This window comes from Cetorhinus maximus, chromosome 7, assembly GCF_964194155.1.
Source record: "Cetorhinus maximus chromosome 7, sCetMax3.hap1.1, whole genome shotgun sequence".
Lineage (NCBI taxonomy): Eukaryota > Metazoa > Chordata > Chondrichthyes > Lamniformes > Cetorhinidae > Cetorhinus > Cetorhinus maximus.
In genome coordinates, this window is record NC_135885.1 from 25,515,483 (window position 1) to 25,535,982 (window position 20,500).

Consider the following 20,500-nt stretch of genomic DNA (forward strand, 5'->3'; position numbering starts at 1 on the left):
GTGTTGTCAGCAACAACTTGCATTTACCTAGTACCTGCAACACAGGAAAATGTCTCAAAATGCTTCACAGAGGGAAAAACGGAAGGCACGGCATGTGTTTGTGGGGGAGTTAAAAAAAGGCGGCTGAAGATTTGATCAGAGAGATGTAATTTAAAGGGACTTTTAAAGCTAGGGAGAGAAGTAGAGAGCTAGGAAAGTTTAGAGAGGGGGTTCCAACATGTAGGACTAAAATAACAACAACAACGTGCATTTATAGAGCAACTATAACATAGTAAAACGTTCTAAGCTTTTCCAGGAATGTTATCAAATAAAATTTAGCACCGAGCCACATTGGGAGATATTACAAAATATGACCAAAAGCTTGAACAAAGAGGTAGGTTTCTTAAAGGGAAAGACAGAGGTCAAGGGGCAGAGAGATTGAGGCAAGGATTTCCAGAGCTTAGGCAGTTGTAGGCATAGGGACCGATGGTGGAGCAATTAAAATTAGGAATGCATGAGACGCCAAATTGGAGGAATGTTTGTATGGCTGGAGGAGGCAATAGTATAGGAAGGAGCAAGATCATGAAGTGGACTGAAAACAAGGATGAGAATTTTAAAACAGTGGAATTTTTTAAAATGGAAGGTTTTGCCAGTAAAGGTGGAGTGAGACCGTGAAGCGCAAAACAAGCTGCTGGAGTCAAAGGACCTGAGGATCACAGGGAGATGCAAGTCCAAAGGAAGTTCAGAATCTGGGAGAGTTTGTAGACAGCAAAGAAAATTTCAACTTAGGCCTATTAGGGGTTAAGGAGCCAGCCTGGGTCAGTGAGGACAGGGTCAATGGAAGAGTAAAGCTAATATCTTAACCCGCACTACATTCTGGACCAGTTAGAGTTTATGGAAAGTGGAGGTTCAGGGAGGGTGAGAAGGGCATAGGAGAAATATAGACTAGGTGACCAAAGTATGAATGAAGACCAATTATATTCTCATCCTATCCAAACTTGCCAGGAGGCCTCATTGGACAACAACTACAAGAGTGATCTCTTCGTGCAGCTCCAGTCATGGGTGTTAACTTGCATGAAACACAGGAGGAGCAGAGCTGAGATGCAGCATAATGGAAACAAAGAAGGAATTATGGTGCAAAAGGAGGCTATTTGGTCCATCGTGTCTATGCTGGACATGCATAGTCAAACCTGCCATCAATGATGTAATTATAACTGGAGTTATAGATTACGTTAAGTCAATGTGTGGAATCTGTGGGTTGGATTTTATAAGATTAAAAAATTGGTTGGGAGCCCACCCACAAAAACGTTGCCTGCCTCGCAGCCATTTTATGCTTGGTGGGCGTTAATTGGCTCAGAGTGTGACTTCTGCCCCCACCTGGGGATGAAGTGCCACCTTAGACAGGCTGGCAGCTCTGTAGTCTCAGCAGTGCCAGGTTTGAGTGGTGGGCACTGCTGAGACTACAGACATTCCCTTTGTTCTATGCACTTGGTTTATTTTGGATTCACTTCCCAATTTTGCGCTGACCCCATATCCTTGCTTCTGGGGGACATTTTCTGTGCTCTCAGTCATAAAATGATACAACACAGGAGGCCATTCAGCCTATTATAGCTGTGTTAGCTCTCTGAAAGAGCTACTAGGAAGTCCCAAGACCCATTTCGTTTTCCACTGCCTTGCAAATATTTCTTTTCTAAGTATATATCCAATTCCCTTTTGAAGGTTACTATTGAAAAAGTGCATTCCAGATTATAACAACTTGCTGAGGAAAAAAATAATCTATCATCCCCCTGGCTTTTTTTGCCAATTATTTTAAAACCAATGTCCTCTAGTTATCAACCCTCTGCCAGAGAAAAGAGTTTCCCCCTTTCTGCCCTACTAAAACCTCCCATTGTTTGAACACCACTATATTAAATCCCCCTCTATCTTTCTTTGCTCCAAGGAGAACAATTCCAGCTGCTTTGGTCTTTTAACATGATCTGAAACCTCTCACCCCTGCTGCCATTCTGGTAGATCTCCTCGGCACCCTCTCCAAGGCCTAGTTGTAACCCTTCTGGCTGTGTCTCAGCCAATCAGCATTGCGTGTGGTAAGGGGAAGACACACAGTAATAGCGGCAGCATGTTGGCAGCACTCAAGTGGGTGCAGGTAGAAGGAACCATTGTTGGGGGTCGAGGGAGCCATATGTTGCTGTTTTTGTGTTTGTGTCTGCCTCAGGGTCCATGGTATTCAACAGCTTCCTTATCTCTTGCAAAATGGGAGACTGTGGGCCATATTTCCCTCTCTGAGGTGGGAATCAGGAGCAGGGCTGATCCCAGGTGCCTTACTGACCCTAAAGACGAGTCTGCAGCTCAATTAGTGGCCTGGCGGGGATGGGGGTGGGTGGTGTGTGCGGGAATGGAGGTGGAACACCAGGGAAGTGGGCCACGTTCTGACCCGGATTGGCAGGCACTGCGGTGGCTGCTATCTGTGCGTGGTCTTAAAAAATGGGACGATCTTCATCTTCAAAGAGGCCAGGGAAAATAGAGAGCTGTGACCTGGGATAGCCTAGGGAAAGGTTGGTTATTAAAATTTCATTGCTGCTCAGTACTTTTTTTGCCCAAACTTGTACTGTGTTCTATCAAATAAAACTGTTTCAGTGCTGCCTTCGCACAATGCTGGAACTGGTCAGCTTCACAGAGCTCCTAAAGGCCGCCCTCATCCCCATGTAAATCACAGGAAGTTAGAAGGTGAGATCTGAATGAATTCCCTAATGAGCTCAAGATGCCCAATTAACAAGGCAGTTGACTTCACTTGCTGCCCGCCCCCGCTTTACACCTCCCCAACCCCTCACCCCCTCGGGAAAGTTCAGCAGAGTCAGAAACGGAGGTGGCAGACTGGCACGCCGGCTGCTTGCGCCAATTCGGGACAGGAAAATCCGGCCCCAGGTTGCCAGTGTGCGTTTACAGAGGGTGTTGAAAGACCGCTGGGATGGATAGCGGTGTGAGCTGAAAAGGGGAGAAAAGAGCAGCGTGGGAGTGTCAATGAATTGATATTCAGAGTGAACTGCTCACTGCCAGAAGGATTTTATTCCTCCCAGCCTTCCAGTCACTGATGGGGCACCTGGAGAAAATGGTGTGGTTACAGGCTCAGGGCACTTAAAAACCCAGGCGCTCTGCTCTTCTGGCTCTTTCAGCTTCCGAATGGCTCAGTGACTATCTTTAGCTGCAGTGCTGACATGAATCCATTTATGGTTTGGGCTGCTAGGTCCAATTTTTCCATTGCGACCTGCCAAAATAAAAAAAGTGTAATTCTCCAATAAAACATAAAAAAGCTGGAAGCTGGCATCACTGGCGAGAGGCTTGTGAGTTCTGCATTTTAAAACTGGAGTTGAGTCTCTTCACACATCCAGAGCACAATCTCGGACCGGATAGCTCACCGATGATTTAAGTGATGTGTATGGGCTTCTGCTTCCAAAACCACATATAGACTTATCACATTACACGATCGCTGCCATTTATGTTTATATCGTAGTTAATGGCACAAAAATTAATCGTGACAAAACTCTCTAAAGTGAGGGTGACAACTGTGAAACCTAGAATTGGGTTTAGAGCAGCTGTGTAAAAAATATAAATCCACATTAAAAAGCGATTTGCTACGTAGCTTAAGGGAACAGCGGTCTGTGGTTACTCAAGCCTGCACCGCAGGCCGATTAAGAACATCACTTCCCAATAATATAATAATTATAGTCAGCTTCACATTACACACAGACCATGGTAAGAGAAAAAGCAGAAAATGCTGCAAACACACAGCAGACCCGTGTGCATCTCTGATAAAAACAGGTTAATAAACCGGAGTTTATTTCAATTGCCACACACTGACAGGCCGGTTGCATGTTCCCAGCATCTTCTAGTTTTAATTAGCATTTCCACAAATATTTTGACAAATCACGAGCCCCGTTCTCAGGTATCAGTTTGTGCCAGCCATGGCTCAGTCATAGCGCACATAACCCTGAGTTACAAGATTCTGGGTTCAAGCCCCACTTCAGGGCTTGAGCACAAAAACCAAGGCTGCCATTCCAATGCAGCACTGAGGGAGTGCTGCCTTTTTTTGGACGAGACGTTAAACTGAGACACCATCTGCCTACTTGGGTTGAAGTAAAAGATCCCATGGCACTATTTCAAAGAAGAGCAAGGGAGTTATCCCCTGTGTCCTGGCCAATATTTATCCCTCAATCAACATCACAAAAAAAAAATTATGAGGAACGCCCATGCAATGATATGGGTGTGAGGCACAAACCATCCTGAGGCTTGTAATATTGGCGCTATTGTTCGAGGGGTGAGAGGCGCATACAGACAGGAAAACCACTATTTAAAGCCAGCTTACATCCCTTAAAGGGGAGAGCACCTTGCCAATGCTACCTTATTCTAACTGGGAGAATTTGCTGGCTCCTGTATGATGAGTGCTCACCAGGGCACCCAGATTTTCGTAAGGTGCTGTGGAAGTCCCACTGCAGGAGGCGGTGACTAGGAGGAAGGAGATTCACTTCACAGGAGTTAGAAGGAGAGCACCCTGCAAAAATCCCAGCAACCATGGTCTGTAGCTGAAGGCCTGTGGTTTCCTGCTTCTCTTCTGACCACATTGGCTCCACAATCCAGCTGCCACAAAGTTTGGCCACAAGGTCCTAGTCAAAACTCCCATATTTACAGGCTGCCCAACGATTTACTAAAAGCAGCCTTTTCATAATGCTGCTAAATTAGCCCTCTCAATTGTTCCTGCCCCATAATTAGTGGGTGAGTTGTAGAACAGCCAAATTCAGCATTGAGGAGGATGAAACAGGCAGGAGATCCTAACATATAGACACTTGTTAGGTACCTGTGAATTTTGGGCAAGCACAATGGATGGCTAAAATGGGGCCTAACTAATGGCGTTGGCTGTGCTTCTGGCAAATGGGTGGGTGGAAGTTGAATATCGCCCCTCCTGTGTTTCTCATGGGATCCTAAACTCAGGCTCCATCTGCATGTTCTAGTGGATGTCAAAGAATCCAAGGCACTATTTTCAAAGGAGAGAATTCTCTTTGTGTCCTGGACAACATTCATTCCACAACCAACACCACCAAAAAGAGGTTAACTGACCATACATCTTACTTGCAATTTGTTTAACCTTATTATGTGCAATTTGGCTACTGTGTTTGCAAAACAAAAGCACCTAGACTTCATTGGAGGAAACAATTAATTGGCTCTGAAGTGCTTTGCAAGATCCTGAGAACTGAAAGGCACCTGAAGAAAGGTCACACGGACTTGAAATGTCAACTCTGTTTCTCTCTTCACAGATGCTGTCAGACCTGCTGAGTTTTTCCAGCATTTCCTGTTTTTGTATAAAATTCAGCCGTATATTTTGTAACTCAAAAACAATAGGAGGCCTGGAACTAAGTTTAAAGGCAGATTACTTAACATCTGTGACTTTTGGTTTGCCAAGGATATGCCCATTTTCTAGAAGGCTGTGCGTCTGATTTTAGTCATGTGGTTAACATTAATCAATGTTGCTTTTAACCATTGTCAGCTGGCTCCTGACTGAGGTAGACAGAGAAACACAACCATACAGGAATGGGAATAACCGATGCTGACAGGCAATGCAAACTGCCCATTAGGACTGGCCAGGTTTGAACTGGCACGCATAAGTGTATAATTCTTCCGCTGACAGAACTGGTATTACAATGAATGTAATTACTGTTCAAAATCTGCCTAAGGGTGAAACTTAGCTCATTCAAAACCCAGCCCTTGCACAATTAAAATCGGGCCCTAAATGTCTCACAAAGTGGTTTATCACCGGATTGATAAGCAAAACCTTAAAAATGCTGCAGCCAATATATCTTGTTTTTAGCACATTCCCTCACCTAAGTAGTGGTGGTTATCTAATTATTAGCAATAGCTTTATTTTAAAAGGAGTCAGCTTAGAATGCTCTAGGGGGTGCCAAGCATTTCACATGTCTGAAGGGCCAAACGGCCTCCTTCAATCCAAACATTTCTATGATTCTATTGAAATCCCTGCCAACAGACAATCGTTTATGTAGTGCCTACTGCTTATTGCTGAATGCTTCTGTTGCACTCTGTATGTGCTGTCCAATGTTATGGACAGTATTATGACTCTTCCAAGAAACTACAATTTCTCAGAACTTACCAGATGTTACTTTCTTGGAGAATGACAGAGGAACAGCAGTTGTGGGGTGGGGGGAAGGAGGAGGGGAGAGAGCCAGATGCATTGCCATGGATATAAGGTGGAGCAAACGCGCAGCTGCACTGAGGAAAAAAAAAGACCAGCTTACATAAACAGGAACTCGGTATTTAGAGAAATTAGAATAAATGAAACAGGGGTGAATTCCAGGCACTGGAACTTTGTAATGCTTACAGTGGAAGCTGCATCTCACAGATTCCGGCTCCTATCTGTTACTGACAACAAGGTTATGAGTTGAACCTGAATGATGGTTGTGCTGAACAAGCAGAACTGCGAAAGGCTCCGCTGCACGCAGACCTATTTCCTTAGTAGTTTTTGCAGAGTGCGTTTACATACTCGCCAATTCGTCCAATTTCATTGGGATTGTCTCCAATTTCCTTATAAAGTTTCAGGTCCCAACTGCATTGGAGAGTGTTCATGGTAGTGTCAGCATTTCCTGCTCTTAATTTGCAAACGTTGAAAAAGCCACTCAAATCCTGCTCTGTCTGAATCACATTGTTATGAATGCAAAGTTTTACAAGATGATTATGTTTTGGACTGTCTCAGTAATTCAAGGTAAAATGGAGGAATGAAGCAAGTTATATGATCTGCTATGAGGTCTGCCTGACAGCAAGCCTGTGTGGCTTGGTTATCATGGGTACATGGGTACAGGGGGCCCTGGTCAGATGCTATTAAAATGTATGTGTTGTATTTCACACCTGAAACCAAAGGCAAGAGCAGCTGGGCTGACTGTGGACAGACTTTTTGGTCTCCTGGTTTTTGGACAGAAAGAGAGAGTGTGCCCTCAGAGATAAAGGCTGCAGCTGGTGTTGTCAGCAGAGTGGAGAAGGCTGTGAATCCTCTGCGAGCTACCAGGTGGATTGCGAGAGGAAGGATGGTCTCGGGTCGAAGAGATGCATCCCATTGCACTCTAAAGGCTCTGGAAGATTTTCCCTGCTAAGGCCAGGAGAAGAAATTGCTGGAGTGGATTTTACTGCTGGTAGTCAGTTTGGAAATTCTTTGAAAATGGAGGGAAGCACCTTTTGATGGTTGCTGCAGACTCAGCATGAGGAGTGAACCCATTGGAAACTGGGAGCGACTGTTTCCTATAAGCACTGTAATCCTGTTGAAGCGTGCCATAATGTATATGTATGTGGTGTGCGGTTATCAGTTGTGTTAAGACATTAATAACGGTTACCATTTCTGTAGTTTAGAGTATTAATTGCCTACTAATTAATGTTTAGTCAATGTTGCTTTTTTTTTGTTTGTTACAGTAAAAGTCTTTAAACTTGAAATCTTCTTTTGTAATTACTTTAAGCTAGTCTCTGGGAATCCAAATATCTTTTGAAAAGTTAGTGGTCTCTACGGGGATTGTGACAACTTACTTGCCTGTCACACATTGTGCATTTGGGTTGTCAACTCTGCTTGAACACATTCCTGGAGGTTTCATCACATGCCTACCTTCCTCCAACTGGCCCATCCAGTGAAACAGCACTTCTCCACCTCCTCCACCTCTCCAATACTTTTATAACTAATAAATGAAAATATTCAAAGAAAATGAAAACATGCAATTCTTTTAGTGCCTCTCTGATTAATCCTGGATACATGTGATCAACCCTGGAGGGCTGGCAAACCCATCTGGCATGCGGGGGTCTCTGGAGCTGGACTGAAACACCTTAACTTAAAAGAAAATTCCTGGTTTGCCTGATGCAGAGCTGTCTCAATTTTCCTTCAAGAGTTATTGGCAACTATGTACTCATTACAACAAGTTGTGTGGTATGTTCCTTTTCACTGTATGTGCAGCTGGCTGTTACAAACATTTATCATCAAAAAAGCAGAAAGCACTGGCAATAGGCAGCAGGTCCAAAAGCATTGAGAAAGAACTGGCGTCAAACCACGAAAGGAACAGTTCAGACAAAAAAATCCACACCTGAAATGCGAAGCTACCTTCTCTCTTTATTGGCGCTGATGGACGTGATGTGTATTTCCAGCATTTTCTACTTCAGATTTTCAGTGATTGCGGTTTTGTTTCTACATAAGGCACAGCTCTATTTACCCTTACACAAGTTGTTGTGCATTTTCTTAAAACATCCCTTCCACATTACTGCTTCCAACAGAAAGGATTCTCCAGCTGCTTTTTGTAGATCTTTAGTCAACGGAAACATCAAGATAAACTTCTTAAGTCTTTTTTTAGGACTGATAGCCCTATTTATTTTTACTGAGTTTTCCGGGGCCAGTAAACACATTGGGCAAAATCGTTCCCCCGCCCCCACCCCACACCGCCACTGGCAGGCGGGGGTGGACAATCCCACGGGAACATGAAAATCGGTTTCCCAATGGTGAGATTTGATGATGGGAACTTGCAGTCAATCCCGCCACAGGTCATCAGGAAGCCCTTTTGCATCCCACTGACGGGATTCTAATTAACCCCCTATTGGAATTCCGCCCCCAACTCCTCCCCCTCATCCCCATCCACTCATCCCCCCACTGCCGACATCAAATTGCGCCGGTCTGTAACACGTCCGGACCAACGTGGCATCTATTTGTCAGGACTTACCCAGATGTAGGCCTAGGAGGCCTTCTGGATACTGGAAAAGATGGAGGATCTGAAGCTGGTGGCTTCCTGAACATCACGTGGTCCATCAATTAGGTAGGCCATCGCTCGGGTGGACTCTCCAGCGCAGCGAAGATCTTTGTGTTGTGGGGGCAAGGTGGGGCAGAGAGGGAAGAAGAGGTGAGGCAGGTGTGGAGACCTAGAAGGTGTTGGGGGGAGGTGAGGGGGGGTGGGTGGAGGGGAACGTTGGGGGTAGTAAGTGGGGGAATGAAAGAAAGGCTGTGGGAGTCTCCGAGCCATTTCCTGGAGCGCAGCTCAGAGAAGGATAAAGCTGCAGCTGTCCGGGCATCTTTAAAATATGGCAACTTCCTGCCCGTCCCACCGATAACAAGGTCAGGAAACACCCGGTTGCACAATTAATGAGCCCAGCATCAATCAATTCCCCACTGGGCTCCACGGAGGGAAATACTCTCGTTTCCCGCCTCCGCCATGGGACTGTGGCCCGGAGCAGAAAATCCCGGCCATTGACCAAGACATTGCTTAAGCCATTTTTTTGGCTGCAGAATGGTTGATGTAGGGAACATGCGCCAGAAGGCGGAGGCTCCATCTAAATTTTGCCTGGGTCTCCTCAGCGTATTTCTGATGAGCTGTAAATGCTTGAGAGGGCATTCAGAGGCGGCTTACTGGACACCAGAGCACTGATTTAGGCCAGTTGCCTCCCAGGCATGTCCTGGGAGAGGGGGATGAGAACGGGAGAAAACTGGGATGAGTGCAAGCCAGAGGTGGAGGTGGTGGAACCAGTGGCAGTATTCCTCCATCTGCTGGCCTTCACTTAAAGGTGCTTTTTTAAAAAATAAATTACCTCTTTGACGTCAGCTCCCAATGGCATCCTTAAGGATCACTAGCTGGGATGCAGAAAGAACCAACAAACTGAATGCAGCTGGTCCAGCACGTGAAATAGCTGGTAGACCCCTCATTATATGAGCAAGCAGCCTAACGCTTGTTTTAGGTAGCCTAGAGCTGCCTGAATGTTGCACGCATTTCAGACACTGTTGGAGTGTAAAAGACAGCACTGGGAAATTGCTGCTTTGCGCCTGAGATCTGCACTCATTTCTCAGGGACAGTGGTGTTTAATTTCTACCCCATTGTACCAATGCAAACAATGCCTTCTGGCAATGGCATTATGACATCATGCACACACGTGGCTAAATATTCCGCAGTGCTCACGGTTGGCGGGAGTGCTGCAGAGTAGGGAAGAGCGATCCTGTTCATCCTATCTCTAAAATCTCCAGCCCCACTACCCTCTGAGATACCTGTGCTCCCCTAGCTCTTGAGCAACCCCGATTTTAATTGCTCCAACGTTGGTGATCGTGCCTTCAGTTGCCTAGCCCCTAAACTCTGGAATTCCCTCACCAACCCCTCCGCCTCTCTTTCTTCCTTTAAGATGCTCCTTAAAACCCACCTCTTTGACCAAGCTTTTGGCCACCTGCGTGAATATCACCTTATGCAGCTCGGTGTCTAATTTTGCTTCTTACTGCACCTGCATTAAAGGTGTTATACGAACATGTTATTGTTGGTGGCTCCACATCAGTTAATTAAATTATTACACTGAGCTCTCTAGTGACAGCCGCTGATTAGCCCGCAATCAAGAACCTGAGCAGTATAGCCCTGAGGCCTGCTCCACTCAGCGCTGTCCAACAGAGGGGTCCTAAAATAGACTTCGGGCCCCTCAGATGCAAGGGGCATAACACCTGTGTTAGGCAGCCACCCCGGGTGCCTGAAAAATGGACCAACCCAATTTTGGGTTGCCTGTTTTTCAGGCTTCCTTGGAAGAATGTTCAACACCTAAATTAAGTTCTAATTTCTACCCCAATGTGTGGTAAGTGTGAATTCACTTGAAGTCCTTGAAAGGAACAGGTTCACGAGAACAGAACATGGGTGGAGGGGTTTGGTAACTGATGATAACAGTAAGTGACATCTCCAGAAGAATGCCCAATTGCCTTCAGAGAAGAGTTTCCTAAAGGGTTTTCTACATTAGTTGAAGGATTTTCTCTTTTCTTTTGCCTCTTCTGGGAGCTTTTGCGACTGGGATGGATTAATGATGCACTTCAGCTACATCACACCAGGCTGATTGGGCCAGTTAGACTTTTCCTGTCCTTTCAATCATGTTTGTACAGTTCAGATTTGTAAAGGTAAGTGATTTTGCTGCTGCCCCATTTTGTATTGATTGAGACTTCAAATTAACACATCAGGTAATGTCCAGGTTATACCTGCATTGGAAGAGGTTCTGCGCAGGTTTACTCAGCTGATTCCTGGGATGAAGGGGTTGTCTTATGAGGAAAGGCTGAGCAGGTTAGGCCTGCGCATGATTGGTGGGCCCGTGACTGGTTGGGAAACGGGACGCCACCTGCGATCGGCCCCCCCCCAATCGCGATTTCACGCGGGTTGGCTAATTAAGCCCCGCCCAGTGTGAAACGCGTCTTCCCAGTGGTCGGGTAGGGCTGGGCTGGGCGGGGGGGTGGTGTTGTCGGCCATCGGGTCCAATGATGATCCGGCGGCCGACTTAAAAATGGCACACACAGCTCCTCGAAGGCTGCCAGGGAAGAAAATATTGCAGCATTCTGAAGACTGAAGTTATGGCGTTAAGTGCGGTTGGAGACGCCAGGCGGGATGGGTGGGCACTCATACACACACCCCCACCCCCCCACCCCCCCACACCCCCGGGTTTTCAGGCGAATGCCTCGTGAGCCTCCTGGAGGAGGTGGCTGCTAGGAAGGACACCCTTGTGCCCAGAGATGGAAGGAGGAGGCCACCGCACCTCACAAACAGAGCTTGGGAGGAGGTGGCAGTGTAGGTCAGCAGCCACGACATTGTGCAGCGCACATGGGTCTAACACCACAAAAGGTTTAACGATCTGCTGCGTTTAGGTAGGGTGAGTGCCGAGTTGACATGGATCAACGTGTTGAAGTTTAAGGTCTGGCCAGTCCCCCCTTGGAGCTCAGGGGTGTTAGAGTCTGATGCCAACTGTCAATGACGTCGGAGTTGGCCAAGGGAGTGAGCCCTGGCTGCTTGGACTGAGTGCCCTGCGGTTCGGGGGGGCCACGACTCGGATGTGCCCTGCAAGGTATTCCTCAGCTGGGATTGGTCTAATCAATGCTCTTCTGTCCTTTCAGGAGAAGACAACCTATAACAACATCGAAAGGTCGCAGCAGGCGGAGGCCCATCAAATTTCCTAATCCTATCCAATTTCAGCCTTGGAGCTGGAGAGCCGCCACGCACCTCAGTCAACCGGCCACGGAGAGGCTGGGGTGTCAGATAAAGGTAAGAGTGCTGTGCACAGAGGTGAGAGTTTCAGATGGTGCAAACATTCTTGTGTAGTCTCATCATTGATGGGAGCCTCAAAACTGGATTCCCCATTGATCATTGAAAGACAACGGCACCATGATGCAGATCTCAATTATCCCACCAGGTTGCCTGGTATGCACAGTGACAGTGTGATGACTTAAACTTATGACATGTTGTTGTTCTCCCTTAGATTTGCCAGCACACTCTCAATCGCAGGACCCTGAAGAGCCACCCCTGACACCAGAGGACTGCCAGGCTTCACATGCACCTGCTTCGCACCCGCTCTTTGAACCAAGCACCAGCACAGATACCAGCACCTCAGTTGGCATTAGATCTTCAGCTAGAATATCGGAGTACAGCGGTGAGGGCACTTCACACTTGCTTGAGCAGCAGGTGGAGGCAGAGAGTGACCAGGGCACCAGCAGTCAGAGGACTGCTGGAGACCAGGATGATGCTGAGTCGAAGGCTGATGTTGAGCCTCTGGAGTTGTCCATTGTGGACCATAAGCAGTGCGTTGACCGTCATGGCCAAATGCACTGCCTCCTCCATTGAGAGAGTGGCGACTCTCATGAAGAGGCAGTTCCAGGAACAGAATCAGAAACAGAATGCGCTTGGACCTGCAAGCCCTCACACAGGCACTGACCTCAGGTGGTCAGTGCCAGTGTGGGAAATGGATGAGGCACCCAGTATCCCAGCTAGGTGCCCGTCCATCAATGGCGAGCAGGGAGGTCCAGGGCGACCTCATGTTGGCGCACGATCTGCTTGTTGTCTCTACGGGCTCCTCTCGGGGCGCTCTGGATGATGACAGCAGCTCCTCTGCCCCTCTGCCAGTGACCATCGCATCTGATGAGGCTGTGGCGACTGGGGAGATGCCAGACATGACACTGGCCGCTCTCTCCCAGGCGGAGCCAGCACAGGCTCCACCGGCCAGAGGACAACCACCAAGGTCATCAAGGCCAATGAGACACCAGAGTAAGCAGGCTGCCGGGGTGGGTGGGGGGGGTGGGGGGAGGCCAAGACATTGCACTCGCAAGTGTAAGTTTAAGACGCCATGAGCACAAGAGGGACTGGTCACGGGTGATCTTCTGTTGTGTAATGTTTTGTTTATGTTTACTGGTCTGGGAATGAAGACCAGAGAAGGTTATGTTAATTTTTTTGGATTGTCAAAATGAGATAAATTTTGCTTTTGTCATAATGGCCTGAATATGCTTCACCTTTTTATTTTTTTGGTGCCAGTATGTAATGCTGGACATGAGTGGCTCTAAACTTTATTGCACAGGCAGAGTGGACTTTGGGTTCAAATGAAAGGGTCATTTCAGGCATCCAGGATGGAGGTGGCAGCCCTGGCATGAGGTGGAAGCAGATCTTTGGCAGCCTGGTGTCTTGGTACTGCACCGCTCCCCCACCCCCCGCCCCCCCGACCTCGCTGGCACCAGCATTGGAGACAGCCTGCTTACTCTGGTGTCTTGTTGGCCTTGATGGCCTTGGTGGTCGTCCTCTGGCCAGTGGAGCCTGTGCTGGCCCCGCCTGGGAGGGAGCGGCTAGTGCCACAGCTGGCATCTCCCCAGTCACTGCAGCCTCATCAGATGCCACGGTCACTGGCAGAGCGGCGGAGGAGCTGCTGCCCTCATCCAGAGCACCCCAAGAAGAGCTCACAGAGACAACAAGCAGCTCGTGCGCCAACGTGAGGTCGCTCTGGACCTCCATTGTGACCTTCAGAGCCACTGGCATGGGGTTCTCACACAGTTGGAGGTGACCTCAGGCCCAATCATCTGACAAATGGAGGTCACTGTCTCCCTAGAGAGGCGGAACTTCCTTCAGCATTGCACCTCAGATATATTGAGGCAGCTGCACCACTGCCTGTAAAACCTGGCAGCAGGATAGTGGCGTCTTCTGCGGCCCCTTCCGCCTTGGACTACCTGCTGGCCCTGCGTCCATTCTACCTACGCCTCTCTTCTCACAGGTCGCTCCCCTGGAAACTGCATTGGGACACCTGGCCTCCTCTCCCTTCTGCTCCTCTCTTCCTTCTCAGAGGAGGTGGCACCAGCAGAGACCACAATCCCCATTACCAGCGTTACAGAAGGCTGTCTGATACCTGGAAGGGTCCACATGGTCAAAACCCGCCGGGGGCCTTGGAGATACCGATGAGTCCTGAAATGAAGCCTAGAAATGCCATGGATGAAGCTCAGAACTGAGAAGCTAACATTTTCAAATAAGCAACCAGCAGCAAACTATCTCCTAAACTCTTCACTACTCACAATGACATTGCAGCTGACCCTTTTATCCCAACCTTGGATGCAGTTTTGCAAAATGTGGACTGCCCGCCTACACATTTTGCTTGTGTGATGAGCGCAAAATCACATGGGCAACATAAAATCGGGTTCAACTGGGTTTTTAATGGCCTTAAGTGGCCTATTAATTGATGGCGGGGGCAGCTCCGAAGTCCGCGTGTACCCGCTGACCTGAAGATTGCGCACATGCGGGATTACATCAGGATGCTCGCCCGGTGTCTTCTCGCACTACTTTACGCCCGATCAGTTCGGGCGCACGCCCACTCGCGAGGTGTAAAATTCTGCCCCCTAGGTGATCTTATTGAAAAGTATAAGATTTTGAGGTGGCTTGACAGGGTAGATACTAAGAGGATGGTTCCCCTTGTGGGGGAATATAAAACTAGGGGGCACAGCTTCAGAATAAGGGGGTTCCTACTTAATATGGAGATGAGGAGGATTTCTTGACACAGAGGGTCGCTGATCTTTGGAATCCTCTTTTCCAGAGAGCAGCGGAAGCAGGGTCATTGAATATATTCATGGCGGAGTTAGACAGATTTTTGATCTACAAGGGAGTCAATGGTTATGGGGGGGCTGGCAGGAAAGTGGAGTACAGGCCACGATCAGATCAGCCATGAGCTTATTGAATGAGAGAGGAGGCTTGAGTGGCCGAATGGCCCACTCCTGTTCCTATTTCTTATGTTCTTGTATGAGTGATTCAGGGCCTGCCTCCCAACGATATGGTTGCAGCTTTGGAATCCAGCTTCCACAGTTCCCAACTGATATTTCTCAAACGGTCACAAGTCATGACTAACCAGCCCATTCACTGAAGGGAAAACACTACTTTGCTCAATCTACTTCACAGATAAATCACATTAGCCAATCGCACAGCAATATCAGTGGCTATCAGTGAAAACCTGGAGGCAGTAGCAGAGGAGTTAAAAGAGTAAACAGTGGGTAAAGTCAAAAACAGAATGGAATAATGGAGGTTCACATTCCTGATTCCCCAGTTCTTCAGCTTGGTTGAGTGGCTGGTTGAACCTATTGAGGGTCTTGTGTACATTATATTTTCTGTGATATCATCTTCCAGAAAGAGGACAGCACAGATGGAACGGGACTCAGATAGCAAACAATGGGATTGATGCTGTGAATCGAAAAAGGCAGAGATGTTGTTCTATTCTGTCACCACATTCTTTTGGACTATTTCCAAGCTGGTCCTAGATATTAAACAAGGGGCTTTACTTCATTCTGGAACTAATTCACATTGCAGACATCAATGGCTTTACTCTGACAATTGGAGATCAGGTTTCAGCAGACACCAGACTGTTGTGCTTCCTCAGTTTCTGTGTAATCACGCAATGAGAATGCTATGCTATTCAAAGTTAAGACCATCAGCACATATATATGCTTTGGTTCAAGTCCTTGCACGCATATGCGTTTAAGTATTTAAGAGCATTTCACTGTATATTGTGTAAAAAAAAAAGTGTTAACTTGCTCAAAAGCTTGGCAACTAACACATTTATAACTAACTAACTGGCATAGTCATCAGCTGCTGTGTTGAGAACAGCAAAGTCAGCAATCTGAATCCTGTCCTTGAAGCGGAAACAACCCTCGGCCACAATGTTAGGAGGACAGGACATGAACAGGAACAAGGGAAGTGTGTTACATGCTGTTTGGTTTAGACTGCGTGTAGTTTTGATTTCTGGTGTATAACGGACAAGTGCTCCGGCTGTTTAATGTAGAAAAATCTTGAGGAGAGAGGCGATGAAAAGCATCCGAAGAGGAAGGGAACAGAACGAACACAAAACATCAAGAGGCGCACTTCTATCAAGGACAAAGAGGGTGATATACTTTCTGCTTGGTGCTGTAGACTATCGTTCATGATTGTGTTAAGTTTTCCAAGTCTTAAATAAAGCATCATTATATCCAATTGGAGTTGAGTCGAATTCCCTGCAGTTCCTTTCAAACTGATTACTCTAACTGGTCAGGAATCAAATAGCAGCCCTGGCAGGCTCAAATAGAGAGTGTGTTACAACAATATTCATCTTCAATTACACTTGTTTTTATGACCTAGTTGATTGCATGTTTTCATGCAGGAAAATGTAGTTGGCGTACCGGGATAAGATTGGCGTTCCGCCACAGGGAAGTGTACCTGGATGATATGACAAATATTTGTCAGATCGGAGGGATGGAGGAGGAGCTCAGCAACTGGGGTGGGGGTGCGCAGGAGTGGGAGACTAATCTATCAGGGCTTCTAGATAAAATTGCTGGAGGTCAGAAATCCAAAAGTAAGTTTATCCTCTCTCAAGGGCCTTGGTTTAGCCAAAAGCTGCCGTAAGCTAAACCAACGCATTGCTTTTGAAACTTTGGATTACAAGAAGACTGTACCAGAGGTCCAGAGATGTCACAGTTTCATTCTGTAATATTTTCTGATACCTCTTAAAACATTGTCGCAACAGCTTCCTGACCCAGTGGTTCTCAAACTGTGGATCAAGACACCGTTTGGGGTCGCGAAAAGAAGGATTGGGGTCGTGGGCTCCCCTTCCTCCGAGACGGCATCCTGCACCAGCACCGAGGCCCGGCAGCATCTGGCCAAGTCCTTGCCTTGTTTGTCTCTCGGCCTTGGGATTTATTTCTTCCATAGACCATTTTAAAACGGTCACAGGCTAGGGCTGTTTAGGGGGTGGGTAAAGGAGCTGATTACATGGTGTGTGTGGGTAGGGAAAGAGGCTGATTATAGTGTGTGGGGGTAGGGAAAGGGGCTGATTATAGTGTGTGTGGGTAGGGAAAGAGGCTGATTATAGTGTGGGGGGGTAGGGAAAGGGGCTGATTATAGTGTGTGTGGGTAGGGAAAGGGGCTGATTATAGTGTGTGTGGGTAGGGAAAGGGGCTGATTATAGTGTGTGGGGGTAGGGAAAGGGGCTGATTATAGTGTGTGGGGGTAGGGAAAGGGGCTGATTATAGTGTGTGTGGGTAGGGAAAGGGGCTGATTATAGTGTGTGGGGGTAGGGAAAGGGGCTGATTATAGTGTGTGTGGGTAGGGAAAGGGGCTGATTATAGTGTGTGGGGGTAGGGAAAGGGGCTGATTATAGTGTGTGGGGGTAGGGAAAGGGGCTGATTATAGTGTGTGTGGGTAGGGAAAGGGGCTGATTATAGTGTGGGGGGTGTTAGGGAAAGGGGCTGATTATAGTGTGGGGGGGTAGGGAAAGGGGCTGACTATAATGTGTGTGTGGGGTAGGGAAAGGAGCTGATTATAGTGTGGGGGGTAGGGAAAGGGGCTGATTATAGTGTGTGGGGGGGTAGGGAAAGGGGCTGACTATAATGTGTGTGGGGGTAGGGAAGGAGGCTGATTATAGTGTGTTGGGGGGGGTAGGAAAGGGGCTGATTATAGTGTGTATGTGTGGGGACATGGTGGAGAGGGGCTTCACCGAGTTTACTGTCACTGGGAAATATGGTGGCGAGGAGTGCTGCCGGGTTTTACAGGTAAGTTTATTGGTGAATCACTGACGGGGGAAGAAGTCAGAGGGACTGCCCTCCTACTCTCTGAGAGCAAAGACAGAAAAACACAAAGGGACAATGGGCAGTCAGCAAGCTGGGCCTAGAGAATTGGCCTAGAAGGGAAAACTCATTTGTCTCAAGCACGGAGCCGGTCGGGATCAGAAGGTTAAACAGGCAAACTAAAGTGATCTCACCAATGTGGACAGTGTGGCATATTTTCATTATTCCACTTCTTCCTGAGGAAGATTTGGCATTTCACTTGCTGTCTGTAAAATAATGCAGCTGATGATTTGTATTTAGCTCACCTCACTTGTATGCTTCAGTCCTTCTTTGGAAATATGGCAGAAGCACCAACAGGTGTGAAAGATACAATATCCAGCACAGACCACAAGGTGGTCCTACTCTCACACCTCTGTGACTTGCTAATACTAAATTAGATATTGGCTAGCCCCACACACCCTTAGAGAAGTGGCTGGCCTTGCTATACCTGACAGAATATCGAAGGTGGACAGAAACAATTGAACAGGGATAACATACTGTGACAGATCTACATAGGTCAATATCTCTGGGTAAATACACATGTCTATGGTTTGACAAAACAGTTCCAAGCACCAATAGCTACTTTTATTTAATATGGATTTAGAAGTAATTCCTGAAATAACTTAGTGTTATGGCTCCTCAGTCAACAAAAACTACAGTAAATTATCTGTAAGACTAACCCATGAAGCCTTCAGCAGCTTCACAAATTGTGTGTAACACCAATAGTGTTTACTTCAATAGCAAGTAGGCAACAAACAAGAACTTGCATTTATATAGTGCCTTCAACATAGTAAAATGTCCTAAGATGCTTCATTGGAGCATTGCCAAACAAATGTTTACACCAAAGCACATGAGATACTGGCATGACCAAAACAAGAGACAGAGATAGAGAGAGAGAGAGAGAGGGAGAGGGAGAGGGAGTGGCAGCTAAAGTACACTACCAATGGTGGAGCGATGAAAACCAATGGACATTACATGAGAGGCTGTGGTATATGTACCTCAGAGTGTTACAGTAAAGGAGTTTGTTACAGTGAGGCTGTCGCCAGTGATTATCCATGCATTATAGTTAATCACAGAAAATCACAGGCTGGTGAGTGGATAACCCAGGTTAGAATATTTTATACAGTTCATCTGTCATAAGAGAGTGCACTGTGTCACAGTGGGGAGTTACTGCAGGTCACCTCACAGTTGGCACAAGATTAGCTCATATAAAGGCGCAATCCATCAGGATAAAACTTGCAAAATATTCTTCCAGATCTGTGAACTATTTCATTTAAAATGGTACAACTGAAAGCATAACATCAGCCAGAAATCCTAGGGGAAATAAATAATAGATCATTCAAAAAAATATTGGTGCAGGAGATGTAAAATAATTGCCACAGTGCAAATATTCCTAAAGCAGCAATTACAAAGCATGGGCTTAGAACTGAGCCTACAGCTGAAATAAACTCAAGCTAACAAATCACCTCCCCCTCTTTAAAAGTAGAGATCACAACATAAACGCTGCTTCTGGGATTTCCCAGAGTATTTTTAATGACTTTCGTTATCCAGTGGCCTCTCAATACAACATCACTCAGTAAGACCATTGGTAGGCTGCTCACCAGGTGAGTCCATAGCTGAACGGTTAAGATTAAATTCAATAAACTTCTAGAAATGAGCTGACATCTGTCCTGTAGTGTGCAGTACTAGGGGATAGCTGAGGTCCCTGCCTTTTCTTATAGTCATTACACTCCCTGTCCTACACTGTTTGGACAAACAGTTCAGAAGGTGAACATTCCAAGTCATAGAAATTATACTTCAAGCAGCAAAGATTGTTTCGTTTTCCTTTTCTTTATAAACCTACAAATGATTAGGCCTTAAGATTGTCACATTGTGCCACGCACACTATATTCTGAACTGTCTTGTTTGGATTTAGCCTTCAGTGTTTTCCTGAGTTAGTTGGCTTCCTCCTATACGCCAAACAGTTGCTTTTGACATCAATGTTCTGCATGTTCTTACCTTTATCAAAAGCTCGTAGCGGGGAATTCGCTGAACTGGCTTGATCATTAAATCGGACAGTGCTTGCTTCTCCTTGTTCTCCCTCATGCTTTGCTGCAATGTAAGAGAGTTAGGGTGTGAAGAGTGTCAGTTCCATCACCATGTCCTCCAACCAAACCCTTGCAACTCACAAGTCACAAGCTGGGGTATTTGGGGCGGAATCTTATGCCCTATAAAAATAACAGTGGAACAGGACCATTTCCAGGTCCAAACTCCGCACTTGTCAAGACACCTGCCTGGGAGATCTCCCTGGAGGCAGCCAATTAAGGAGCTGCCTCCGGACCTGGTATCCAATTAAGGATGGCGAGCAGGTTCCTGAGGCAGCAGGCCCAATCAGAAGACACGCAGCCTTGGAAGGATGGCAGTGTTACTGTAGGAGGGGGGGGCCATGAGGTGGCATCTGAAGACATCTGTAATTTTTTTAACTCTACTTGTGAGGTGGCCACAGCTGCCAGGCCTCCTGTATGGAGCAGCTTCCCCTCCACAGGATGCTCTGCAGCCGTAGCTCTGGCCCACTGATCCCTGCTGCTCCAGTGGGGCAGGGGCAGGAGGTATGAATAGCTGGCCTCGTGGGCCCCCAGGCTTTAACCTCAA

The 20,500-nt window shown here is 47.0% G+C and overlaps 1 protein-coding gene across 1 annotated transcript in view; it reads right to left on the bottom strand.

The window, feature by feature from the left end:
• The window catches only part of arhgef17 (Rho guanine nucleotide exchange factor (GEF) 17), a 457,595-nt gene that overhangs the window by 116,744 nt on the left and 320,351 nt on the right, over nucleotides 1–20,500 (bottom strand). The window contains exon 5 of the mRNA XM_078546121.1: nucleotides 19,868–19,960. Coding sequence (XP_078402247.1) covers nucleotides 19,868–19,960 — 93 coding nt within the window. The remainder of the gene's footprint in view (nucleotides 1–19,867; nucleotides 19,961–20,500) is intronic.